This window comes from Procambarus clarkii, chromosome 44 (assembly GCF_040958095.1).
Source record: "Procambarus clarkii isolate CNS0578487 chromosome 44, FALCON_Pclarkii_2.0, whole genome shotgun sequence".
Taxonomy (NCBI): Eukaryota; Metazoa; Arthropoda; class Malacostraca; order Decapoda; family Cambaridae; genus Procambarus; species Procambarus clarkii.
Genome location: NC_091193.1, coordinates 28,907,641 through 28,935,520, shown reverse-complemented (window position 1 = coordinate 28,935,520; position 27,880 = coordinate 28,907,641). Strand labels below are relative to the sequence as shown.

General features: G+C 45.1%; 1 protein-coding gene across 4 annotated transcripts in view; it reads left to right on the top strand.

Annotated features, from left to right (window-relative positions):
• LOC123751506 (heat shock protein 75 kDa, mitochondrial-like) overlaps positions 1-27,880 on the top strand; it is a 629,800-nt gene that overhangs the window by 230,566 nt on the left and 371,354 nt on the right. For 3 of the 4 annotated variants that reach the window (XM_069300450.1, XM_069300451.1, XM_069300449.1), the window contains exon 7: positions 1,238-1,294. Coding sequence is in view for 1 of the 4 variants with exons in the window: in XM_069300448.1 (XP_069156549.1) it covers positions 1,238-1,379; positions 6,338-6,574 (379 nt within the window). In the remaining 3 variants the exon portion in view is untranslated. Of the gene's footprint in view, positions 1-1,237; positions 1,380-6,337; positions 6,575-27,880 lie in introns of those variants that run through there. The other variant, XM_069300448.1, reaches the window with a different exon arrangement.

Genomic DNA, 27,880 nt, shown 5'->3' with positions numbered 1-27,880 from the left:
ACAAAGAATAGACTCTGACAAATAATAACATTAACATACTCTATTAGGTCAATACACTTCCAATACCCATAGACCACTTGACCTCCGCGATCACCACTTGCACTCGTAACTTCCGCTAAGTCCCTAATACGGAATGATTACTACAACGCTCCACACCCGGTTAGTCTTTCATTCAATACTCACATACTGCAGACTTAACTTGGTCACTAAGATCACATCAGGTTCTCGCATAGATGTCTGCTACACTTCTCTGCTGCCGCAAACGGAGATCCAGAGGACTTTTCAGTTCAACTCCCACATTCAGACTGGCTCCAATCAGCCATCTACCTCAACCATTTCACCCCGCCTCTCAAGGAAGGTATAATCCGATTAACCTTATCCCTAGAGCGGTAACCTTGATCCTAGAAGCCTGACGAAGAATAATTCCTTTTTCTAGGAATTATTAATTTGGCTAAACAGCTTCGGTCTTAATCCATTGACCTTTCTTAGATATGTGATCCATAGTCTGTCTACTTGACATGTACTTCCAATCATCATTCGTTAAGTGTTGTAGTAATGATCCTCTAGCAAATAATTCCTACTAACTTGTGGATTACAACACCACTTCCCTCCTTAAACACGCATATGTCCCCATATGCATCATTGCAATAATTCCATTAGTGCAAGGAACTGGAGGATGCACCCACCATATATGTGGTGGCAAATGAACTAGCTCAAGTTTCATGAATTTTCAATTGTTTGTTTACATTGTTGTTCATTTAGTGGTTTTGAGGCTGTGGTCTATTTTGTTGCATTGATTTTCTAGGTGCCTTGCTTTGGTGGTGGCAAACAGAAATAAGTTGACATAATTTTTTTCATAACTGTCTTTGCTCCCTGCACCTGTGAGGTGGGTCAGGTTCTGTCAATACGAACTCCACAACTGATGGCACCTTGTAGTTTGGTGCTATATCAGTATAGTAGCTTCAGGGAGCCATTAGGGGCTTTCCCCTGAAAAAAATAGGTTGTGGAAATAATAAGACTCAAATAGTAGTTATATCATCTAAGACTAGCCGGTGTGGAACTGTTCCAGGCCTAAAACAGACTTACTTGTTCATCCACACCTTAATCTCTGAACCATTTAGGTTTAAGGTGTTCCACTCAATACAATAATTTAGTGATATTTGCAATGCTGGACAGTTCTTAGAATTATGATACTGAGGATATAGCAGTTAATGTGTTTCTTTTTTCTCCTGTGCAGGAACGCAATGTGGAAGTGTTATTCTGCTACGAGGCCTATGATGAAGCAGTTCTCATGCAGCTACGGGAATTCACTAACAGGAAAATTGTTTCTGTAGAGAAAGAAATGCGTCAGGATAAAGAAGCAGTTGATAACGAAGGAAGTAAGAAACTTAACAACTATTGTATAACTTCTCTAACTGGCTGCTAAAACGACATAGAAAAACATTGTTTATAAGTTTTTATTCATTCTTTGGTGAAAATTTTAAAATAAATCTGATATTACTGCTAATTCCCCTCCTCTTTTAATTTGTATATTAATGTGAAATAACTGGTGTCCCATAATTTTCTGTTCTCGTAATTTTCCAATTGTCTACATTCATCTACAATCTGGATCAATTAAAATTCCATAATGCCCATTGAATCTTTGCACACAAGTGCATTCAAATCATTAATTTGATTTTTAATACTGCTTTTGTTATTATATTTTCTGTGAGGGAAATTGTCAGCTCTCTGAAGCAATCACACTGAATAAGTGCCATACTACTAGGTGTCATCAGTTGCAGAGTTCTGTTGGCCTTCTGTGGACTATGAGAAAAAAGTCCACTACGGGCTCACCATAGCCCGTGCTACTTTGAACTTTTTGTTCCAAGGAGCGAATCTTATACAACAAAACAACTATGAGCCAGATCCTGCCCCCCCCCCCTCAGAGAGGACCAGGGAGCAATGGCCTGTGAACACTTTAAATAAAGGTAAAGTTTATCATCTTTTCCACCATCCAAGGGAAGGCTCCTAGCAAGATAAACAAATCAAAACAGACTACTGCATGGTTAAAACGAAACCGTAGCCTAAAATTTCCCAAACGAACTCCCCCACAATGAAAACAAAATTTTGTAAAACTTGCCCCCCCCTTCACTACTCTGCCCCCCCCTTCTTCACTAGTCTGCCCCCCCCTTCTTTACTAGTCTGCCCCCCCCCTTCTTCACTAGTCTGCCCCCCCCCTTCTTCACTAGTCTGCCCCCCCCCTCTTCTTCACTAGTCTGCCCCCCCCCTTCTTCACTAGTCTGCCCCCCCCTTCTTCACTAGTCTGCCCCCCTCTTCTTCACTAGTCTGCCCCCCCTCTTCTTCACTAGTCTGCCCCCCCTTCTTCACTAGTCTGCCCCCCCCTTCTTCACTAGTCTGCCCCCCCCCTCTTCTTCACTAGTCTGCCCCCCCCCCTCTTCTTCACTAGTCTGCCCCCCCCCTCTTCTTCACTCGTCTGCCCCCCCCCCCCTTCTTCACTAGTCTGCCCCCCCCCTTCTTCACTAGTCTGCCCCCCCCCCCTTCTTCACTAGTCTGCCCCCCCCCCTTCTTCACTAGTCTGCCCCCCCCTTCTTCACTAGTCTGCCCCCACCCACCTGCCTGGGTCAGCCAGGCCGTGCAGAGTCTAGTTCTATACTGATGTCCGGGCCTGGTAGTCACTTTGCTCTGGCTCTGGTATCCGTTTTCTTTGGTGTTTTTGCTTTTGAGGCGGTGTGTTCCTATAGGGATGTGTGCGTGAGCCAGGAGTTTAGTGTACTGGAACTGCATGTGCTCAGGGTTTCCTTCCCTGTGCGCTCTGTAAGTACTAGCCTTGCATGGTGAAGGTTATCTTTCCCTGGGGGCATTCAGTCAACACTCCTTTCAGGGGGGCTTCCTCACTTGTGGTGGTCCTCGCCCTTAAGGTAAACCTTTAATCTGTGTTATTAAATAAATTAAATATATTAAAGCCTTTAATAAGTAAATCTGTGACTTTGTTTTTCCTTGGTTTGGAAGTGTTTTGGTTGGTGGGGTGCATTGTGGTCTGTGTGACCAGTTATTTTGTTAAAACAAGCTGTGCCGAAGCTTCTCCCAGGCTACTCATACTCCTACTGGGGTGGGATATTTTCATACTCATGCATGGTATTTTTATGCAGGAGTGGGATATTTCATACCTGTAAGTTTTTTGACTTGGGTTCGACTCCCTCTCAATTTTGCTCTCGGGGTTCCTTTGGGTTTCCCTGGGGGTAGGCATCTTTTTGGAGGTTTCTGTCCTCATGTCTTCCCCTTTGGAGGAGCATGAGCTTCTGTTGTGTGGCCCAGTTTTTTCCTTGGCTTTGGCCCTGGCCTGTTTTGAGTTCAGGTCCTTCTTATCCTATTTGGTACAGTCCAAGGTTTTTCGGTCGTTCTGTCTAGCTGACACCCCATTGTTTTTCTCACTTTTCTTGGCGCGGCTTTGCCGATCCCTGCATGCTGGAGTGGCGTGGACTTGGGAAAGTGTTCTAGGTTTTAAAGGGTCTCGACTTTGAGCCCCTTGATGCCTATCTTTGGCTCCGCCCTTTCACACAAAAGTTAGTGAGCTGCAGCTTCATGTTATTTCCCTCGCTGTTGGCATTGTTTGTGGTGGATTACCTTCGGGCCTGTCGGCACTTGGGTTCTGTCGTAGACTTGCTGAGCCTCCTTGAGCTCCTTCCAGATTGGCTCTCAGAGAATGTCCGGGTGCTCTGCTCTGGCCAGGAAGAGAGCTATGCCCATGAGTTGGTCGAGGTAGGCCATAGGTGGAGTCTGAGGCCGGGTTGCATGTGCCACCTGGGGTGGCTTCATCTGTAATGGGTCGACACTGTACTTGCCCTGCTCGTAATGCCTCAGGATTTGCACCAGCACTTTTGCAGTTTGTCCCACTTCTGCTTTTCTGGCAAAGAATGAGATGGCTGCTTTCCGGAGGGGTCCTTGGGTTGTTGATGCTTGGTTGGTCAGGCTGTGGGTGCATCATGTGTTGTCTGGTTGCGGCTCTCCACCGTCATTTGCGCGCCACGGCTTCTGTGTCGGGTTACTCGCTTTAGGTTGATCCGGTCTCCCTCCTTCCCTTTTTCAGGGTTCGAGTCTCCCAGGTCGTCTGTAGGGTTATTCGGTCTAGCCAGCCTACGGTCTATCCCCCTGGCCACGTCATTCGTAAGTTTGCTGCTCATTGCTGTGTAACGGGGGTGGGGGAAATAGCTCTATCTTGTCCATTATTCCACCCCCCAGTTAACTAACGAGGCCGGGGGAAACAGCTCTCTCTAGTCCGTTATCCCGTCCTCAGTTAGCTAACTATTCTAGAGCACCCCTAGAGTTCCTAAGGCAACCTCTCGTTCAACACCTTGTAACCTAGGTATTTGACTACCTAGGTGCTAAGACCACAAGGCGCCGTAACTGGATCAGCTACCCGAAACTCCAGAGAGAACTCTAGAATACAGAATCATTGCCACAAACGTATAAGAGGAAACGAAAGGAAAGAAATGAATAGTGAAGTAATTAGTGAGGGTTTGGGTTGAGAGGGAGAGAGGTGGGAGGAGCGAGGAGGGTCATTAGTGGAAAGTGAGAGTTTAGAGAGGGGTGGAGGGAGAGGTGTAGATAGGTAGAAGTAGAAGAGTAGAAAGTAGAAGACGAAATGCTGCCACCATCCATTCATGATCATTACATACAAGACAAGGAATGGAACTTGTCTGTATCACAATATTCACCAAAGATGTTATCAAGAGATCATTATTAGTATGGTCCCATCTTTACCATGTACTCATTCTAAACCATGAAACCAGTAACCACAGAGGCTTTCTCACCTCAACTCAAAATCTCTAGGGTCAAAATAAAGTCCATTTAAATAATAAATTCAACAATTATATTTTTCATGATAAGTATCATAACTTAAGCAATCCAATTAAAATGTTAAAGATTAATATTCAAAGTGAGTCATCCTCCAAGAATCTGAGAACACTACAACTGACTGCCACTGATCATCACACAACACTTGTAAAACACGACCAAGTCACCTAAATGTTCACTCACCGAGTACTGAGTCTAAGTTGAATAGAGAAGGGGGGGGGGGGAGTCTGCAATTTTCAAGCAGCGTCACCCCCCGTCTGGTGACGGCCTATCTCGACGGCTGGCCTCTGCTCTGCTCCGCTGGCTGGTCTCCTATTCCTCTCGAATCGATAGTTCTACGAGTATATATTGGGGACCCTAGTAACTAACTCCGCCCACAAGTAGATAGCCTCCGGCACTCTACCAAGCCACTCCTTAAACGTCGGCATGTTTGAAGGCTACCAGGCTCCAATTATGAGATTAGCAGAAGCAAGGTGAAGTTCACATGATCTGATCTCAGGTCACTTGGGGTCATTAACTCTTTAGAGGGTGTGAGATCTCCGGCAGACAACTGGTGCCTTCCCAAATCCCTGTCTCTGACTCATATTCTATATATGTATTAAACTAAACCAAACACTTTTACAGTGTTACAGCTGCCGTCTTCGGTAACATGTCTTGGGCCGAGATTCGGGTGCGGAGATTTTGGCGGTCGGACAGGGTCCTGGCAGCGCGCTACTTGGTCAATGATCCGAGGCCTGTGTTGCTTTGGGTCGATGGTTGCAGCCAGTTGTCTCGACTTCGCTTTGAGGGGTGAGTGCCAACTGCCTCTGGGGTAAGTCCCTCATGTTTTTGTCGTTTGGTAAGTAGCTCTGAGGAGCTTTGGGGAGCCGGAGGGGCTCCCCCCAGAAAATCAGCGTTGAATGTAATGAAATGCCATTTTCTGGGCGAGACCCGGAGGCTCCCCGGCATCCCTCCCTCCCTCCCTCTGGTCGGCCGTTTTTTGCATGTTTTGACATCCAGCCTCAGAACTGAAGGGTGGATAGCCGGCGTAGGGGGTCTGAGGCTCCCACCAGCTGTGCAGAAAGCGGCACGGCGACGTGTGACGTCATACTCGTTTCTTTTAGGGGGAGTTCTATCCACTTGTTCGGCTTGTGGTATCAACAATTTCACCAGAATAGGGGTTTGTTTTGGGATGCTTACCTTTCTGGGTGCCTGACCTGGTCGATGGCAGACATAGAATGCTTCCAACCACACGAGGGTTTCTATAGGCCATTGCTCCCCATGCCTGGCCCCCTCTCTGAGGGGGCCAGGTTCTGCCTCGTGATCCCCGGTAGGCCCACAGAACTCCATACACATGACTGATGCCAAAGGCTGACATTAGCATATCAGCCTAGTAAGCTCCGGGGAACCTCCAGGTCTCACCCAGAAAATGGCGTTTCATTAAATTCAACTCTGGGTTTTTATTGCATATAACATATAAATTGTGTCCAATTTTTTGTTACAGTGTCAGCTGAGAGTAGTCTTCGTCGTTCCCAAGCAAATGAATTTATGGACTGGCTAAAAACTGTGTTGGCTGGACGATGTTGGGGAGTGAAGGCTACTTCTCGTCTGGAGTCGCAACCATGTGTCATCACTGTGGAAGAGATGGGTGCAGCAAGACACTTCGTACGCACTCAATTTACACAGTACCCGAAGAGACCAGATACTCACTTTTGCAGCCTCAGTTGGAAATTAATCCAAGGTATGAATTTTTGTTTTGGCCTGTAATAGAGTGGGAACATAGACTTCCTTGACCCTCAGCTCTCTCTCTCTCTGACTTGGTCCTCTTTCATTCCTGTTAATCCACTCCATATTTCCTGTATTACAAGTGATGTGGAAAGCATGGGGGATTTTTTTTATATTGCAGAATGGTGACTGATAGGGGCTAGTGTTTGATGCTTTCCTACTAATCCAGACCCACTCAAATGCACCTGCTATATTTAGATCAACAACACTGCTGATCTATGATTCATCCAGCGTCTAATGTCACTTATTGGAGAGATTTAGCAAGAGGTCAGCAGCAGATCAACTTTTTCTAAATACCATGTTGGCGATCACGGCAAACAATGAGGGTGAAAAAATATTCATTTGCGCAAACTGAATGGCAGACTTAAAGAACAAAAGAGAAGTGTTAAGTCTGCAGACACTAACAATACTCTCTTCTGCCATGTGAGGGATTCTAATCATCCCATTGATTGGTCTTCCTCCAAAATAATCTTTCCTGCCTCTACTCTACACAGACGCCGTCTTGTAGAATCGGCTCTAATACACAATGTACCCAACATGAACTTGAGTCCTGGCTTTGTTGCTGTGGACTCTTCCCTTTCACAGTATATACTCAAATGCTCTAAACTTTCTAACAAACGTGACTTAACATAAGCTTACCCCTTCCATTTATCTTTCTTTCTCTTTCCTTTTCTTTATCCCCTCTCACCTTTTTCTGTCCATTGTCTTCTCCTTCGCTCCCTTGCTATCCTCTTCTTATTCCTATTACTATCTCCTTCGGTGGTTATAATAGGAGCTACCTCGTATGGGCCAATAGGCCTTCTGCAGTTCTCATTATTACTACTATCCCCTACACCTTACTTTCCTCCCCAGCTCTCTCTTGCCTATTTATTGCCTGTATCTACCTCCTCTTCACAATCGACTTGAGAATGGTCCAGGACGGACCGAAACGTCGTCGTCCCTTCAACTTCTAGTGTGAGGTCTGGTCAACATACTTCAGCCACGTTATTGTGACTCATCGCCTGCATCTGACACTGTCACTACAGTGTGTTGAATGTATTTACACGTTGCAACAATGAATAATGAGAACAATCATTATAAGTCTTGGGTATGGGGTGTGGGCCGGTCTTGGAGCGAGACATGAACCCAGCGATAGGTGACTTAAATGGGGATTTCGATGTGGATTCAATATATAACTTATTTAAGAATATTCTAAACAAAGCACAGGAACGTAGTATACCATACAAATTGAATAGATCGAATACTAATGACCCAAAGTGGATAACAAAGAATTTGAAGAACCTTATAGGTAAAAAGAGAGCTTGGTACAAAAGGATTAAAAATGGGGAGGTCACTTTAGAACAGGAATTCGTACAACTGGTTAGAAATGTTAAAAAAGAGATAAGGAAAGCAAAAAGAAACTATGAAGTTCGCATAGCAGGGCAAGCAAAGACAAATCCTAAAGGGTTTTTTCAGTTATATCGTACTAAGACTAGGGAAAGGATAGGTCCATTAAAAACTGAGACAGGTCAAATAACAGATAGTGATGAAGAGATGAGTAGTATTTTTAATAAATATTTTGTATCTGTATTTACTAAAGAGGAACTTAACAATATGCCTTCAGCCGAACAAGTCTATGTGGGTGGGGACGAGGACAGGTTGACGAGTTTAACAGTTACCAGGGAGGATGTTCTTAAACAAATAGTAAAACTCCAACCAAACAAATCCCCTGGGCCGGATGAAGTGTTTGCCAGGGTGCTTAAAGAATGCAAAGAGGAGCTTTGTGACCCACTGTCAACCATATTTAATAAATCAATAGAGTCAGGCAGAGTGCCAGAGTTTTGGAAAGTTGCTAATGTGATACCAGTTTTTAAGAAAGGAGATAGATCACTTGCGTCTAACTATCGACCAATTAGCCTAACGTCTATTGTGGGAAAGTTACTCGAATCTATAATAGCAAATAAAATTCGTCTTCATCTTGAAAAACATAAATTAATAATTGAGTCGCAACATGGTTTTATAAATGGCCGTTCATGTTTAACAAATTTGTTATCTTTTTATTCTAGCATTGTTGAGGCAGTTGATAGTGGTAAGGATTGCGATGTTGTATACCTTGACTTTAGCAAAGCTTTTGATACAGTGCCACATGAAAGACTGATTAAAAAGATAGAGTCTCATGGTATTGGGGGTGCTATATTAAGCTGGATTAGGGCATGGCTATACCAAAGGAAACAGAGAGTTAGTATAAATGGAATCAAGTCAGAGTGGGAAAATGTTGTAAGTGGAGTGCCTCAAGGCTCTGTCCTGGGACCTCTGTTGTTTATAATATATATAAATGATTTAGATTCAGGTTTGAGTAGCAACATTTGCAAATTTGCCGATGATACGAAAATCGGTAGGGAAATTAATTCGGAGGAGGACTCACTATCACTTCAAGTTGATCTAGATAGGGTTTTGAAATGGTCAAAGGATTGGCAGATGCAGTTTAATGCTGATAAATGTAAAGTTCTGAGGTTAGGTAATGATGATAGAGTTACAAGATACGAGCTAGATGGTGGTGTGATTGCGAAGTCGGATTGCGAAAGGGATCTGGGAGTTATGATTAGTAAGAATTTAAAACAAAAGGATCAATGCATAAATGTTCGTAATAAGGCAAATCGGACACTTGGATTTATTAATCGCAGCGTTAGTAACAAGACACCTGGTGTGGTTCTCAAGCTATATCTTGCTCTAGTTAGGCCCCATTTAGATTATGCAGTTCAGTTTTGGTCGCCATATTATAGAATGGATATAAATTCACTTGAACGTGTCCAGCGTAGGATGACTAAGTTAATTCCCCAAATTAGAAATCTTTCATATGAAGAAAGATTAACAAAGCTTAAGTTGCATTCACTGGAAAGGCGAAGAGTTAGGGGTGACATGATAGAGGTTTACAAGTGGATGAATGGACATAACCGGGGGGATATTAATAGGGTATTAAAAGTATCAACACAGGACAGAACACGAAACAATGGGTATAAATTGGATAAGTTTAGATTTAGGAAAGACTTGGGTAAATACTGGTTCAGTAACAGGGTTGTTGATTTGTGGAACCAATTGCCGCGTAACATTGTGGAGGTGGGGTCCCTCGATTGTTTCAAGCACGGGTTGGACAAGTATATGAGTGGGATTGGGTGGTTATAGAATAGGAGCTGCCTCGTATGGGCCAATAGGCCTTCTGCAGTTACCTTTGTTCTTATGTTCTTATTATATGGATGGCGTAATAACAGGGAACCATTAGCGCCTCTGGTGGTCAGATGCTTAACTGTATTAGAGGTTGACAGTTTAGATATTATGGTGAAGTAAGGGTGAGTGGCGCGTCTGGGAGTCCCACTTCTTAATGTGTGGCTCATTTGTCGACCAGCCGCCGCCTGGCAAGGGTCACGTTGATTACCAGTGAGCAAAAAATAAATGTGTTACAGAGATATCATTAATCAATCATAATATAGGAAGGATTGTTCGGGGTGTGTACTTCATGTTGTTATTCGTTATTATTTTGTATATTATATGTATTTAGAGAAAATATAGAGGTGACCGTCAGGTGGCAGCCATAGGTGTACCCGCTAGTTAAGTCATTAGTGCGCTTGTGGTGGCCTTAATAGCCATGCCAGTAGTTAGCCAGCAATCTTAAGGTTATCTTGAGATGATTTCGGGGCTTAGCGTCCCCCGCGGCCCGGTCCTCGACCAGGCCTTCTTTTTCTTACACATCCCCAGGAAGCAGCCCATAGCAGCTGTCTAACTCCCAGGAACTTATTTACTGATAGGTAAACAGGGTCATCAGGGTGAAAGAAAGTGCCCATTTGTTTCAGCCTCCACCGGGGATCGAACCCAAAACCTCAGGATTACGAATCCGAAGCGCTGTCCACTCGGCTGTCAGGCCCCTTAAAACAACCCAAAGAGAAATCTTCGACATATTTTGATGAAAATCTGAATGAAACGAAAAATGTTGGCCACAGATTGTGTGAAGATGGTTGGGGGGGGGGATTGAGGGGGTGCAGGTTAATATGATGAGCATGATTCAGAATGATGGAAGGAGAAGGGCTCCTATGATGAATTGACCTACAGGCCACCATCTACAGTGGCCTCGACGGGGACAAGACGGCGGCGCCTTGTCAAAGGTCAGCCTTCCTACTCCCCCCCCCCCCTCCCTCTTACTTTATTGAGGATTTGTCTTGTGTATATTGTGAACAAGAGGAATGACTCGGCATTTACGACTTGAGTGGTTAAGCGGGTTCATGGGTTAATAATCCTATGGGGGAAACAACACATCTATTTTCTGTGTTACATTGTGGCTTGTTGAGCTTGAAGCTGTTGTCCAGCCTGTCTGTGTCAAATATGACATTTTAGAGAAGTGGTCTGTATTAATGACCTCCAACTTGGTCAGTATTACAAAGGCCTCGGCTGTTATTTATTTATTTATATAACTACAAGTTATATTGGGTTTCTGATCAACCCGTCCTCTTAAAACTAACGTCACTTTTGGCTGGTATGCGCGGCGCTATGGCCAAATTTGGACGTAATTTGAAATGAAATCGACTCACAAAAGTGAGGCACTGTTCCGTTTTCTGTTTGAGTCGTCCGGCTTACTCGGCACGCTTAGAAGAGGATTCTTTCCATTAACATTTTTCATAACGTTTTGAAACTTTATGAGAATTTCCTGCCCACCTAACCTATCAGAGGACCCTTTACTTATTGTTGTTGAAAAAAAAAATCCCAAATTTATTTACATTTTGTTTTCATTTTCAAATTACGTCCATATTCGGCCATACGGGTAAACGGCCAAAAGCGACGCTATTTTTAAGAGGACAGGTGACAAGGAGTACATAGCACTGTGTGTTTACATTCTTGTAAAGCCACTAGTACGCATAGCACTTCGGGCAGGTCCTCAATCTAACAGATAATATTAAGTAGGTAATTTCTAGGAAAATTTATAGGCTAATCTATCTAAATCAATAACAATTTAAACATTTATAGTGTTAGTCCTTCAAAGATTCGAGGTAGTGACAGTTGAACAAGTTCTGGCATGATTGTTGTTGCTGTCTTGAACTTTATCCAAAGCGGAAAATCATTGATGTGTTTTTGAAGTGAGGTTTCCATATTAGGACACAGTAGGCCAGATGGGGCCACAAGAGACTCGTACAGTTCAATATTCAATGTTGTTCGTTTAAGTCAATGATACGTTTAACTATTCTTAAGGATTGTTTTCATATTAACTGTGAGTCCCAGATGTTTAATGGCTGGTACATCATAACTCCTAGGTAATATTGACTTAAATTTTAGAGGGCCACCATTTCTCCATTGAGCCCTCTACGGCAACAGGAAGCCGGCGGTTTGTCAAAGGTTCCCCTGCGGTTCCTGAGGAGTTTGTCAATCTGTATTTTGAGCGCGCAAAGTGCTGCATTATGACATTAAAGGTAGTTTCATAATATGTACACGGTGTCTTGTAGCTAAGCTAAAGGTGGCATATAATGTTTAGCAACAAGTCGCCCTAGATTGTTTAGTGTTAACGACTAGGGCGATGGAGTGGTCATATCAGGATAGCAATTGTGCAGATAAATGGGTAAGATAATTGCAGACGAGGAGTCACAATAACGGGGGCTGAAATATGTTGACCAAACCACACATTAGAAATTGAAGGGACGACTAGATAATAGTTTATCTAATAGATGGAAGATGTTAATTGTTTGCATCTTGTTTACTCTGCGATGTAAAATGAATTCACCTGTAAATGGTCATTTTTGACAATGTAATCACTAGGCTTCTAACGTTAGTTTAGTGCTCAGAGACCATATACTGTACTTAAGAGGTTTTAAACATGTTATTTATATAATTTAGGCCAATACACAGCTAAATAAATTAATAATACACAGTACTTTTAACTAAGGTTAGCTAAAGGTTTGTTTTAGTGGAAGACCCTAATAAGGTAATGTGTTTCTATGTAACTTTAAAAGAACATTGATGCTTAACAATAGCCTCATGAGTCGGAGACAAAAATGTATTCCGTTAGGCTATTGCAGTCTTATCAGTCTTGCCTACTCGCTATTGTTGATACAATCTGTAATTAATCTCCATTGCAATTTCACATTTTCCAGTGATTGGTTCCAGTGTTCTTGAAATTCATAATTGTATTTTCCTACTCGATTGTATTTGAAATAAACTGTTTATACTTACCCTGGTGCTACATAGTCTAACTGGTTTGGTGCATTCTTTTGATAACTACTTATACTTGCCCTTAATATATGTAAAAAATATTTTTTCAGGAGTGTGGCACGTGTGGACAAGTATTGGATCAGAGGAGTCAAGGTAAAGTTATCAACTAGTTCTGGGGAGGAGCGGGTGGAACTAGATGGACGTAGAAAACTTCACATTCTTGTTACACTAACACTTGGTTTGTGCCTCGGAGAGGCTGCAGGATCCAGTAATTTCAGTAGAACTTCGGTTTCAACTCCTTTTGACCATGCCGTAGCTCAGTCGATTACGGCAGCGTCTGGGATGCTCTCGGATGCAGGTTTGAATCCTCGTCCCGGCCCGTGTGGATTTGTACACTCTTGTTAGCAGGCTGAGAGCTTTTCTTTCCCATAGATTTATTTATAGAAGAGTTAGCAATAAGTCGGCTGGGTTTATTAACGTATTGTTTTTAGGTCCCATTTAGATTATGCCGTTCAGTTTTCATCGCCATGCTAAAGAATGGACATAATTCACTAGAACACGTCAGTTAGGATGACAAAGTTAATCCCGCAAATTAGAAAGCTTCCGTATGAAGAGATGTTGGAAAAACCTTAACTGAATGAAAAACAAGTGGATGAATGGGCATAACAAGGAAGCTATTGATAAGGCTTTAAATGAAGATAAGTTCAGATTTAGGAAATACCTGGGTAAATACTGGTTTGGTAACTGGGTTGTGGATTTGTGGAACAAATTACTGGATCATGTGCAGACGACGAGTCACAATAACGTGGCTGAAGTATGTTGCCCAGACCACACACTAGAAAGTGAAGGGACAACGACGTTTCGGTCCGTCCAGGACCATTCTCAAATCGATTGTGGATCATACTACTGGATCACTGGATCCATATTACTGGATCATAATATGCATAGGAATCTTTGATTGGTTGAAGCTTAGGTTAGACGTATATGAATGTGTAGGTGGATATAAATAGGAAGTGCCACGTGCAGGACAATAGGCCCTCTGCAGTTTCTTGACTTACGTTCTACTAGTTTACACTCAGAACGCGACTCTCCAATCAGCTTACATCTGTATCCTCAATTGCTGCTAGGTGATCAAGGGCAAACATTTAACCTTGAATGTTTAATACAAACCAAATGATGGGTAGCAAAGATGTATGATAAGGTAAAAGCTGGGTGGCGAGGCAAGTTTTGGGGTAGTGAAGACTTAGAATATTGTTCAATGTGGGTGACAAAGACTTGCTGTGAAGAGTAGGTAAAGAATAAATTGAGAGATAGGAGAATAATCTTAAGATTAGACTTGGACTGGCTGGCATATGCATTATATATCATTAATGCATATGCCAGGGGGGGGGAGATCTCCCCAAAGGCATAAACTGCTAGGTCTGGTCATCCACAAACCCATATCCGATGACTCCAAGGTCATGGGAAGCTTGACCTTCCCATGAAGTTGGAGGATTGTTGGTGGGTTTGTGGATTTGGAATGAGGGAAGAGGCGGGCTGGAGGAGGCAGTTTATGTCTTGGGAAATATTTGTAATCATTTCATTTAGAGATGAGTGTGAGCAGAAATGACACGCTATAGTAGTCATTTATAGTGAAGATGATAATGTATTTTCCATATGAGAAAAAAATATGCGTGGCGAAAACTTAAGTTGAGATAAAAGTATGTTGTCAACAGTTCTACAATAAAAGATTTCGTTGTGGAGGAGATTCCCGCACGGAAAGGTCGGCCATCTTGACGCGCAGTTTGAACGCTCCAGGCAGGACTTTCTTTCCACACCTCGCCTGGAGCTCATCTTTGAATTCAGCTGGCTTTTTTGGGCCAGTGTGTGCTCACTGCAGCTACCCAGGGGCTCACAGCATCGGGGGAGGCCAGATCCTCCCTAATGGACGCCTCCCCGAGCAGGGGCGCCATGTACGTTGACAACAAGTCCCAGAGAGGAAAACGGCGTTTGGTCACATTTGTCCCAAACCTCCCTACAGTTTTCAAAACATCCCAAACATCCAAATTTCGAGGCCTTGGCATTATTTGGAGCCAAATTTTGGCTCTCTGCACGTATTCGCAGTTTGATATTACGAATTTTTATACCCAACATATGCCTAGTACTGAAAGCGGCAGTGAGTCACATTTTGCACAAACTCCCCTGCAGATTACAAAATATCCCAAACATCCCAATTTCAAGGCCTGAGCAATATTTTAGAGTCAAATTCAGGCTCTCTGCACGTATTCGCAGTTTGAAATTACGAATTTTATACCCAACATATGCCAAGTACTGAAAGCGGCGTTTGGTCACATTTGTCCCAAACTCCCCTGCAGTTTTCAAAAAATCCCAAACATCCCAATTTTGTGGCCTGAGCCATATTTTGGAGCCAAATTCAGGCTCTCTGCACGTATTCGCAGTTTGAAATTTTGACTTTTTATACCTAACATGTGCTAAGTATTGAAAGCGGCAGTGAGTCACATTTTGCTCAAACTCCCCTGCAGTTTTCAAAATATCCCAAACTTCCCAACTTTGAGGCCTGAACCATATTTTGGAGCCAAATTCTGGCTCTGTGCACGTATTCGCAGTTTGAAATTATGACTTTTTTATACCCAACAAATGTGAAGTACTGTAAGCGGCGTTTGGTCACATTTGTCCCAAACCTCCCTGCAGTTTTCAAAGTATCCTAAACACCCCAATATCGAGGCCTGAGCCATATTTTGGAGCCAAATTCTGGTTCTCTGCACGTATTCGCAGTTTGAAATTACGAATTTTTATACGGAACATATGCCAAGTAATGAAAGCAGCGTTTGGTCATATTTGTCCCAAACCCCCCTGCAGTTTTCAAAATATCCCAAACATCCCAATTTCGAGGCCTGAACCATATTTTGGAGTTAAATTCTGGCTCTCAGCTCGTATTCGCAGTTTGAAAATACGACTTTTTATACACAACATATGCTAATTCCTGAAAGTGGCAGTGAGTAACATTTTGCACAAACTCCCCTGCAGTTTTCAAAATATTTAAATATCCCAATTTCGAGGCCTGAGCCATGTTTTGAAGCCAAATTCTGGCTCTCTGCATGTATTCCCAGTTTGAAATTGCGACTTTTTTATACCCAACATATGCCAAGTGCTGAAAGCGGCGTTTGGTCATATTTGTCTTAATCCCCCCTGCAGTTTTCAAAATATCCCAAACATCCCAATATCGAGGCCAGAGCCATATTTTGGAGCCAAATTCTTGCTCTCTGCACGTATTCGCAGTTTGAAATTACGACTTATTATACCCAACATATGCCAAGTACTGAAAGCGGCAATGAGTCACATTTTGCACAAACTCCCCTGCAGTTTTAAAAAATTCCCAAACATCCCAATTTTGTGGCCTGAGCCATATTTTGGAGCCAAATTCTTGCTCTCTGCACGTATTCGCATTTTGAAATTACGATTTTTATTCCCAACATATGTGAAGTACTGAATGCGGCAGTGAGTCACATTTTGCACAAACTCCCCTGCAGTTTTCATAATATCCTAAACATCCCAATTTCGAGGCCTGAGCCATATTTTGGAGCCAAATTCTGGCTCTCTGCACGTATTCGCAGTTTGAAATTACGACTTTTTTATACCCAACATATGTGAAGTACTGAAAGCGGCGTTTGGTCACATTTGTCCCAAACCTCCCTGCAGTTTTCATAATATCCTAAACATCCCAATTTCGAGGCCTGAGCCATATTTTGGAGCCAAATTCTGGCGCTCTGCACGTTTTCGCAGTTTGATATTACGACTTTTTATACCCAACATATGCCAAGTCCTTAAAGTGGCAGTGAGTTACATTTTACACAAACTCCCCTGCAGTTTTCGAAATATCCCAAATATCCCAATTTCGAGGCCTGAGTAATATTTTGGAGCCAAATTCTGGCTTTCTGCACGTATTCGCAGTTTGAAATTGCGACTATTTTATTCCCAACATATGCCAAGTACTGAAAGCGGCGTTTGGTCACATTTGTCCAAAACCTCCCTGCAGTTTTCAAAATATCCCAAACATCCACATTTCGAGGCCTGAGCCATATTTTGGAGCCAAATTCTGGCTCTCTGCACGTATTCGCAGTTTGAAATTACGACTTATTATACCCAACATATACCAAGTACTGAAAGCGGCAATGAGTCACATTTTTCACAAACTCCCCTGCAGTTTTCAAATAATCACAAACATCCCAATTTTGTGGCCTGAGCCATATTTTGGAGCCAAATTCAGGCTCTCTAAACGTATTCGCAGTTTGAAATTACGACTTTTTCTACCCAACATATGCCAAGTCCTTAAAGCGGCAATGAGTCACATTTTTCACAAACTCCCCTGCAGTTTTCAAAATATCCCAAACTTCCCAATTTTGTGGCCTGAACCATATTTTGGAGCTAAATTCTGGCTCTCTGCACGTATTCGCAATTTGAAATTTCGACTTTTTTATACCCAACATATGCGAAGTACTGAAAGCGGCGTTTGGTCACATTTGTCCCAAACCTCCCTGCAGTTTTCAAAATATCCCAAACATCCCAATACCGAGGTCTGAGCCATATTTTGGAGCCAAATTCTGGCTCTCTGCACGTTTTCGCAGTTAGAAATTACGAATTTTTATACGGAACATATGCCAAGTAATGAAAGCGGCGTTTGGTCATATTTGTCCCAAACCCCCCTGCAGTTTTCAAAATATCCGAAACATCCCAATTTCGAGGCCTGAGCCATATTTTGGAGCCAAATTCTGGCTCTATGCACGTATTCACAGTTTGAAATTTCGACTTATTATACACAACAAATGCCAAGTACTGAAAGCGGCAATGAGTCACGTTTTGCACAAACCCCCCTGCAGTTTTCAAAAAATCCCAAACATCCAAATTTTGTGGCCTGAGCCATATTTTGGAGCCAAACTCTGGCTCTCTGCACGTATTCGCAGTTTGAAATTACGAATTTTTATACGGAACATATGCCAAGTAATGGAAGCTGCGTTTGGTCATATTTGTCCCAAACCCCCCTGCAGTTTTCAAAATATCCCAGACATCCCAATTTCGAGGCCTGTCCCATATTTTGGAGCCAAATTCTGGCTCTATGCACGTATTCGCAGTCTGAAATTGCGAATTTTATACCAAACATATGTAAAGTGCTGAAAGCGGCGCTTGGTCACATTTGTCCCAAACCTCCCTGCAGTTTTCAAAATATCCCAAACATCCCAATATCGAGGCCAGATCCATATTTTAGAGCCAAATTCGGGCTCTCTGCACGTATCCGCAGTTTGAAATTACGACTTATTATACCCAACATATGCCAAGTACTGAAGCAGTAATGAGTCACATTTTGCACAAACTCCTCTGCAGTTTTCAAAAATTCCCAAACATCCCAATTTTGTGGCCTGAGCCATATTTTGGAGACAAATTTAAGCTCTCTTTACGTATTCGCAGTTTGAAATTACGACTTTTTATTCCCAACATATGCCAAGTACTGAAAGCGGCGTTTGGTCACATTTGTCCCAAACCTCCCAGCAATTTTCAAAATATCCCAAACAGCCCAATTTTTTAGGCTTGAGCCATATTTTGGAGCCAAATTCTGGCTCTATGCACGTATTCGCAGTTTGAAATTACGACTTATTATACCCAACATATGCCAAGTACTGAAAGCGGCGTTTGGTCACATTTGTCCCAAACCTCCCAGCAATTTTCAAAATATCCCAAACAGCCCAATTTTTTAGGCTTGAGCCATATTTTGGAGCCAAATTCTGGCTCTATGCACGTATTCGCAGTTTGAAATTACGACTTATTATACCCAACATATGCCAAGTACTGAAAGCGGCAATGAGTCACATTTTTGACAAACTCCTCTGCAGTTTTCAAAAAATCCCAAACATCCCAATTTTGTGACCTGAGCCATATTTTAGAGCCAAATTCAGGCTCTCTGCACGTATTCGCAGTTTGAAATTACGACTTTTTATACCCAACATGTGCCAAGTACTGAAAGCGGCAGTGAGTCACATTTGTCCCAAACCTCCCTGCAGTTTTCAAAATATCCCAAACATCCCAATTTCGAGGCCTGAGCCATATTTTGGAGCCAAATTCTGGCTCACTGCACGTATTCTCAGTCTGAAATTGCGACTTTTTTATACCAAACATATGCCAAGTGCTGAAAGCGGCGTTTGGTCACATTTGTCCCAATCCCCCCTGCAGTTTTCTAAAAATCCCAAACATCCCAATTTTGTGACCTGAGCCATATTTTGGAGCCAAATTCAGGCTCTCTGCACGTATTCGCAGTTTGAAATTACGACTCATTATACCCAACATGTGCCAAGTACTGAAAGCGGCAGTGAGTCATATTTGGCACAAACTCCCCTGCAGTTTTCATAACATCCCAAACTTCCCAATTTCGAGGCCTGAACCATATTTTGGAGCGACTTTAACTGCGAATAGGTGCAGAGAGCCAGAATTTGGCTACAAAATATGGCTCGGGCCTCGAAATTCGGATGTTTGGGATATTTTGAAAACTGCAGGGGAGTTTGCGCAAATTGTGACTCACTGCCACTTTCAGTACTTGGCATATGTTGGGTATAAAAAGTCGTAATATCAAAAAATAAGTGCAGAGAGCCGGACGTTGGCTCCAAATTATGACACAGGCCTCGATATTGGGATGTTTGGGATATTTAGAAAATTGCAGGGAGGATTGGGACAAATGTGACCAAACGCCACTTTCAGTACTTGGCATATGTTGGGTATAAAAAAGTCGCAATTTCAAACTGCGAATACGTGCAAAGAGCCAGAATTTTGCTCCAAAAACCCCCTCCCCGCTCAGCTCGTTGTCGCCGTCTGGGGGCTTAGTGGGCGGCAGCCGGAGTGTGATGCTCCTTGGGACAGTCCTCTGTCCTTTTCTAGCCTTGTGCTCCTGCTGCCGTCCTCTCCAATTCTGCTGGGCATCTTTTCCTTTTCCTTCTGTTTCGTTTTTCTCCCCCCTCTTCTCCTATCTGCTTGCCGTTTCCTGCCGACCTTTTGCTCGTTCTGGTTCTTTCCTTGGACTTCTTCTACTTTGACGCCCGGGTGCTTGAGGAGGCATACTCTTGCACCCGTAGAACTGCAGTACCCGACGTCGAGAGCGAGGGGAACCTTTTATTGTCAATCCCCACTTCGTCACTGAACCCGATCTCGACGGACTGTCGGTTTCTTAAGGTGGCGTTTGTGGGGCGTATACTCACGACGCACCCCTAGGAGGCCCCGACAAGATCGGCGATAGCTTCTTGTTGGGTGTCCTGCCTCTAATTGTGGCTCCATGGTGGGTGTGGGGGCACATTCGTGAGTGAATTCGTAATTTCGTCAAGATGATAACCCCTGTTTCGGCTGCTTCTGGCTTACCTTTTCAGGCTCGTGGGGTGGGCGACCAAGCCCCCGAGTCGGTCCGTATTGGAAGACCGGGCTCTGTAGCCTCCGCTGCATTGGGCCCCGACCTTGCTCCTCCTTTGGCCTCTCTGACTCCTTCCCCTGGCTCCCCTCCCTCCTCTGTGGTTGGGTCGAGCCCCAAGCCCCCAGTGGTGACTACCTCGTCCCCTGGCGCGGCTCCTTCTCTAGTTGTAACTACTGCGCCTTTTAACCCCTCTCTCTCTGGGGGTTCTCACCGCCGTTCTCGTCACGGCCGCCCTCGCTCGATTCCTTCCAGTTCTGCTACCTATCAAGCCTTGTTTGGTCCCGCTTCGTGGGCCAAATATTTTGATCTCCTCCCTCTTGATTCTGCGCCTCCTGACGATTTCTCCCTTCATCGACATCTCATTGATTCCGTGGATGCCTCCATTACTTTTAACCCCACTCGTCTCGGTACGCGTGTCGTTGCTGCTCCTTCTCAGGATGCTGCTTCCCGCTTGGCTGCCTTATCCTGCCTTGGCGAGACCCCCGTTCGGGTCTCGAAGAACGTTCAGTTGAATGCCAGTGTTGGCACTATTTTGCTCCCGCCCCATGTTGCGACCGGTGTTCGGGACCTACGCGACTGCCACGACGATATTCGACATATCCTCGCTGCCCAGGGCCATTCTATTCTCCAGGTGGACACGTTTACTCGTCCCCCTCGTGGTAGTCGCCGTCAACCCCTCCGGGTTGTGAAGATTACCTTTGATGGTAGGACCCTTCCACCCTCTGTCATTCTTGCTGGTGCCAGGTGCTCTGTCCAGGAGTACATTCCTTCTCCTCGGCTCTGCAACAAGTGCTGGAGGTTTGGGCATGGTGCCCTCCGCTGCTCCGGGACTGTCTCTCTCTGTCCTTTGTGTGGTGGCGAAGGTCACTCTAAGTCGGAGTGCGCTTCTCCCCAGGCTCGTTGCCTCAACTGCGGTGAGGCCCATCCTACCTTCTCCCGTGCGTGTGTCCATTACAAGCTTGAGGCAGCCGTCCTCAACTTGAAGCACCGGGAGCGTTTATCTTTTCCTGAGGCGAGGCGCCAGGTTCGCCGGCTCCCGCCTTATGCTAATATCTCTTATGCTCGCGTGTTGCGCTCTTCCTCTCCTCGTCCTTCCCGCCTTCCTCAGACTCACAACCGTTTCCAGGCCTTGGACCCTGATGCGCCCACTGCCCCCTCCTCTGTCCCTTTGGGTTCTCTCCCGAAGGATCCTCCTCCTGGTCCTCTGTCTGGGGTTCCCCTTCCTTCTACCCGGTCTGTCGTGTCTTCTGTGTCTCCTTCCTCGTCCCCCTCCGATCCTCCTTCCCATCCTCCTTCCCATCCTCTTCCTCCATCTATCGGCTCTCCCCGCCGCCTGTCGGTGCGGGCGGATGTCCATCGCTCTCCTAACGGCCGTCGTGTGTGCTCTCGTTCGGCTTCTCCTGTTGAGACACTGGAATCCGTTGCCCGGTACGTAGTTGCTGGGACACCGGTCTCTTTAAGTCAGAAGCGTAAGCCTGGCTCCTCTCCTTCCTCTTCCCCGGCGGGTAAGAAGGCTTCGCTTTCTTCCTCAGCTCCTCCTTCTGGCTCTGTTGCTCCTTCCACTCCCGTTTCAGTGCTTGCGCCCCCTGTTCCCGCTATGGAGGTTTCTTTGGCCCCTGCTTCCCTTTCGGTTGCTGCTCTTGCTGGGGTGCGCTCCTCTCTTTCTACTCCCCCTCTTCCTGCTGCTGTCCTTGACTGCTCCTCTCCGTTGTCTCCTCCTCCTCCTCCTCCTCCTCCTCCTCCTCCTCCGGACCCTGCCCGCCCACCTCTGATCTGTTCTCCCGTTTCCTTCCCTCCGTCTTTGCTCAGTTTACCCATGCCCCCTAACCCTGACTTTGCTGACCCTGATCCCGACCCTGATATTCTTTAACGTGCTCTGTTGGTCTTTCGCCTTTGTTTCTTCCTTGTTCTCTGTTTTTGTCCTTTCTCTTCTCGTCGTTGTCCATTCTTCAATGGAACGTTCGAGGTTATTACGCCAATTTCCTCGAACTCCAACTTCTGGTTTCGCGGTTTTCGCCCCTTTGTGTCTGTCTCCAGGAGCCGATGCTTGGTGCTCGTCCTGGTCGTTTTCGTGGCTATTCCTTTCTCTCCCCCCCCCCCCAGCCATTGCTGGGGCTTCTAATTCTTCTGCTCTCTTGATTCGGGCTGATGTTCCCTTTGTTCCTTTACTTTTTCCTTCGCCTCTCCATTGTTCTGCTGCTCGTATCTTTGTGGGGAAATGGTACACAGTTTGTTCCATTTATCTCCCCCCGAGTGTCCCGCTCTCTCTTCCTGATTTGAAACACCTCCTAGACTCCTTGCCGGAGCCTGTGCTCCTGCTGGGTGACTTCAATTGTCGTCATTCTCTTTGGGGTGACGTTCTGACGAATACCCGGGGTCGCCTCCTTGAGCCGTTTCTCCTCTCTTCTTCCCTGTCTCTTCTGAATTCTGGTGAGCCCACTCATTTGGACTCTCGAACTCGTACCCTTTCTTGTCTTGATCTTTCTCTCTGCTCTTCTTCTCTTTACTTAGATTTCACATGGCAGGTTCTTGATGACCTCCATGGAAGTGATCATTTCCCCATCCTTGTTTCCTTTTTCTCTTTTCGCCCTTCCCTCTCTTTCCCTAGGTGGCAGTTTGCTAAGGCGGACTGGACCCTATTTTCCCTCAGTGCTACTCTCTCTGACCTCTCCCTTCTGCCCCTCTCTCGCGCTCTCCTCCTTTTTCATGACACTGTCTTCGACGCTGCCCTCCGCTCTATTCCTCGCTCTTCCTCTCGGGGTCCACGGAAGTGTGTTCCCTGGTGGAATGCGGACTGTGCTCGGGCTGTCCGCTGTAAGCGTGCAGCCTGGAAGAAGCACCGCCGTAGGCAGACGACCGATTCTTTTCTTTTCTTTCGGAAAGCGAGTGCGGTGGCCCGTAGGGCCATCCGTACGGCTAAACGTGAATGTTGGGCATCTTATGTCTCGACAATTACGTCCGAAACCCCTCTGGCCCAGATCTGGAAGCGTATCCGCAAGATAGCGGGTAAGTTCGTTCCCGATGTTTCACCGGTCCTTCACCTCCATGATACTCTTGTGGCGGACCCGTTGCAGGTCGCTTCCGAACTGGGTTCCCACTTTTCTTCTGTTAGCTCTGGTCTTCATCTTCCCCAATCTTTCCTTCTTCGTAAACCTGTCCTTGAGTCTCGTCCTTTAGATTTCTGCACTCATCTTCAGCTTCCCTATAATGATCCCTTCTCTCTCTCTGAACTTCGTTCTGCCCTGGCCCTCTGCGGTTCTACGGCGGCGGGCTCCGATGGTATTCATTATGAGATGCTTCGCCATCTCCCTCCGAGCACGTCTCAGTATTTACTGAGTCTGTATAATCGGATCTGGGAGTCGTCGTCAGTCCCTGAGGACTGGCTCGATGCCGTTGTCCTCCCTGTTCGCAAACCGGGGTCTCTGGGTACTTCCCCTAAGGACTTTCGCCCTATTGCTCTCACAAGTTGTGTCTGCAAACTCTTTGAACGTATGGTTAACGTTCGTCTGATGTGGTTCCTGGAACACCATCACCTCCTCTCCCCTTCTCAATTTGGTTTCCGCAAGTGCCGCAGCACGACAGATGTCCTGGTGAACTTGGAGGTCTATATACGTACTGCTTTTGCTGCGAAGACCTCCGTTGTTGCCGTCCTTTTTGATCTAGAAAAGGCTTACGACACCACTTGGCGTTATCATATCCTATCTCAACTTCATTCTTTTGGCCTTCGTGGTCATCTCCCTCTCTTTCTCCGCAGCTTCCTCTCTCGTCGTTCCTTTCGGGTGCGCCTTGGTACCGCTCTCTCTCCCTCTTTTCAGCAATACGAAGGTGTGCCCCAGGGTAGTGTTCTGAGCACTACTCTTTTTCTGGTTGCCCTCAATGGTCTTCTTTCCTCTCTTCCTTCTGGTGTCTTCTCCGCTCTCTATGTCGATGATCTTACCCTTTGTTGTCAGGGTGATGATTCGCCTCTCCTTCAACGCCGGCTTCAACTTGCGATTGATGCCGTGTCGTCTTGGGCCACAGGTCATGGCTTCAAGTTCTCTACTTCTAAGACTTGTGCCATGACTTTTACGCGGAAACGGGTTGTTCTTCGTCCCTCTTTGTCACTTTATGGTCATCCCCTTGAATACAAAGATTCCGCGAAGCTTTTGGGGTTATTCCTTGACACTCGTTTGTCTTGGTCTCCCCATATCTCTTACCTCCGTGTTGAGTGCTCTAAGTCCCTTACCCTCCTTCGGGTCTTGTCCCATACTTCTTGGGGGGCAGATAGGCGCACTCTCCTTGCTTTACATTCCTCTCTCGTCCTGTCTAAGCTCGATTATGGTTGCCCTGCTTACTCGTCTGCTTCTCCTTCTACTCTTCGCCGTCTTGATGCTTTGCACCATGCTGGGTTGCGCCTCAGTTCTGGTGCCTTTCGTTCGACTCCCGTCCTTAGCTTGTATGTTGACACTGGCTTCCTGTCTCTCCAGGACCGCCGTGATCGCTACTGTCTTCGCTATCTTGCGCGGTCCTTGCAACGTCCTTCCTCTCGTCTCTGTCGTGCTTTAACTTTTACCCCTCCTGCGGTTCCTGTTCCTCTTCACCACCTCCCTCTTTCTGTCCGGTTATCTCGCCTGCAGGATTCTCTTTCCGTTCGTATTTCTGATGTTTCTCCTCGTGTTGTTCCTTCTTTGCCCCCGTGGAGGGTCCCTCTTCCGCGGTTTTGTACATCCTTGACTCGTATCACTAAAGCTTTTACCCCTCCTACAGTTCTAAAACGCCTTTTCCTCGAGCACTTTTCTTCTCACTCCCGCTCCGTTTCTGTCTTCACCGATGGGTCTAAGTCAGCGGACGGTGTTGGCTACTCTGTTGTTTTTCCTGATCGCACTTATATGTGTCGCTTGCCTCCGGAGACTAGCATCTTTACAGCGGAACTTTATGCTATTCTCTATGCTCTTCGTCTCCTGCTTTCTCGTTGTCAGTCTTCCTTTGTGGTTGTTGTTGACTCTGGTAGTGCCCTCATGGCTCTCGGGTGCTTTAATCCAGTTCATCCGGTAGTTGTCGAGATCCAGCATTGGCTGTTTCTCGTTCACAGTAAATTTAAGTCGGTTGAGTTTTGTTGGGTTCCCAGCCATATTGGCGTGTCTTTAAATGAGCGTGCGGATGCTGCCGCTAAGGAAGCTGTCCGCTCTTGTCCCATCTCTCGTAAAGGCATTCCGTATTCCGACTTTTACCCGGTTATCCATTCCTCAGTCCTTACCCGTTGGCAGGCTTCTTGGTTGTCTGTTACTGGTAACAAGCTACGTACTCTTAAATGTTGTGTTTCCTCGTGGCCGTCCTCCTTCCACCGTAACCGGCGGTGGAAAACAGCTCTAGCGAGGTTGCGTATTGGCCATACTCGCTTAACCCATGGTCACTTGATGGAGCGCCGCCCTGCTCCTTATTGTCCTAGTTGCATTGTCCCTCTTACGGTCGTGCATGTCCTTCTTGAATGTCCTGACTTCCAGGACGAGCGTGTGTCTTGCTTTCCGACCGCCCCTCGCGGTCACCTATCCCTCGATAGAATTCTTGGTGACTCGGATACTTTTGATATCGTTCGCCTTATGCGTTTTTGTTCTCGTATTGGCATCCTTGGTGATATTTAGCGCCCTCTGATTATTTTGCGTATTTGATGGTGCTACATAGCCTTCCCGGTTTGGTGCCTTCTTTGATAATTACTTACTTACTTGCTCCAAAACAGGGCTAAGGCCTCGAAATTGGAATATTTGGGATATTTTAAAAACTGCAGGGGAGTTTGTGCAAAATGTGACTCACTGCTGCTTTCAGTACTAGGCATATATTGGGTATAAAAATTCGTAATTTCAAACTGCGAATACGTGCAGAGAGACAGAATTTGGCTCCAAAATATGGCTCAGGCCTCGAAATTAGCATGTTTGGGATATTTTGAAAACTGCAGGGAGCTTTGGGACAAATGTAACCAAACGCCTCTTTCAGTACTTCGCATATGTTGGGTATATAAAACCGTAATTTCAAACTGCAAATACGTGCAGAGAGGCAGAATTTGGCTCAAGAATATGGCTCAGGCCTCCAAATTAGAATGTTTGGGATATTTTGAAAACTGCAGGGAGCTTTGGGACAAATGTGACCAAACGCCGCTTTCAGTACTTGGCATAAGTTGGGTATAAAAAGTCGTAATTTCAAACTGCGAATACGTGCAGAGAGCCAGAATTTGGCTCCAAAATATGGCTCAGGCCTCGAAATTGGGATGTTTGGGATATTTTGAAAACTGCAGGGGGGATTGAGACAAATGTGACCAAACGCCGCTCTTAGTAATTGGCATATGTTGGGTATAAAAAGTCGTAATTTCAAACTGCGAATATGTGGAGAGAGCCAGAATTTGGCTACAAAATATGGCTCAGGCCTCGAAATTGGGATGTTTGGGATATTTTGAAAACTGCAGGGGGGATTGAGACAAATGTGACCAAACGCATTGGCATATGTTGGGTATAAAAAGTCGTAATTTCAAACTGCGAATATGTGCAGAGAGCCAAAATTTGGCTCCAAAATATGGCTCAGGCATCGAAATTGGGATATTTGGGATATTTTGAAAACTGCAGGGGAGTTTGTGCAAAATGTGACTCATTGCTGCTTTCAGTATTAGGCATATATTTGGTATAAAAAGTCGTAATTTCAAACTGCGAATACGTGTAGAGAGCCAGAATTTGTCTCCAAAATATGGCTCAGGCCTCGAAATTGGGATATTTGGGATATTTCGAAAACTGCAGGGGAGTTTGTGCAAAATGTGACTCACTGCTGCTTTCAATACCAGGCATATGTTGGGTATAAAAAGTCATGAATTCAATCTGCGAATACGTGCATAGAGCCAGAATTTGGCTCTAAAATATGGCTCAGGCCTCGAAATTGGGATGTTCGGGATATTTTGAAAACTGCAGGGAGGTTTGGGACAAATATGACCAAACGTCGCTTTCAGTACTTCGCATATGTTGAGTATATAAAACCGTAATTTCAAACTGCGAATACGTGCAGAGAGCCAGAATTTGGCTCAAAAATATGGCCAAGGCCTCGAAATTGGGATATTTGGAATATTTCGGAAACTGCAGGGGAGTTTGTGCAAAATGTGACTCACTGACGCTTTCAGGACTTGGCATATGTTGGGTATAAAAAGTCGTAATTCCAAACTGCGAATACGTGCATAGTGCCAGAATTTGGCTCCAAAATATGGCTCAGGCCTCGAAATTGAGATGTTTGGGATATTTTGAAAACTGCAGGGGGGATTGGGACAGATGTGACCAAACGCCGCTTTTAGTACTTGGCATATGTTGGGTATAAATAGTCGTAATTTCAAACTGCGAATATGTGCAGAGAGCCAGAATTTGGCTACAAAATATGGCTCAGGCCTCGAAATTGGGATGTTTGGGATATTTTGAAAACTGCAGGGGGGAAGGAGACAAATGTGACCTAACGCATTGGCATATGTTGGGTATAAAAAATTCGTAATTTCAAACTGCGAATACGTGCAGAGAGCCAGAACTTGGCTCCAAAATATGGCTCAGGCCTCGAAATTGGGATATTTTGAAAACTGCACGGGAGTTTGTGCAAAATGTGACTCACTGCTGCTTTCAGTACTTGGAATATGTTGGGTATAAAAAGTCG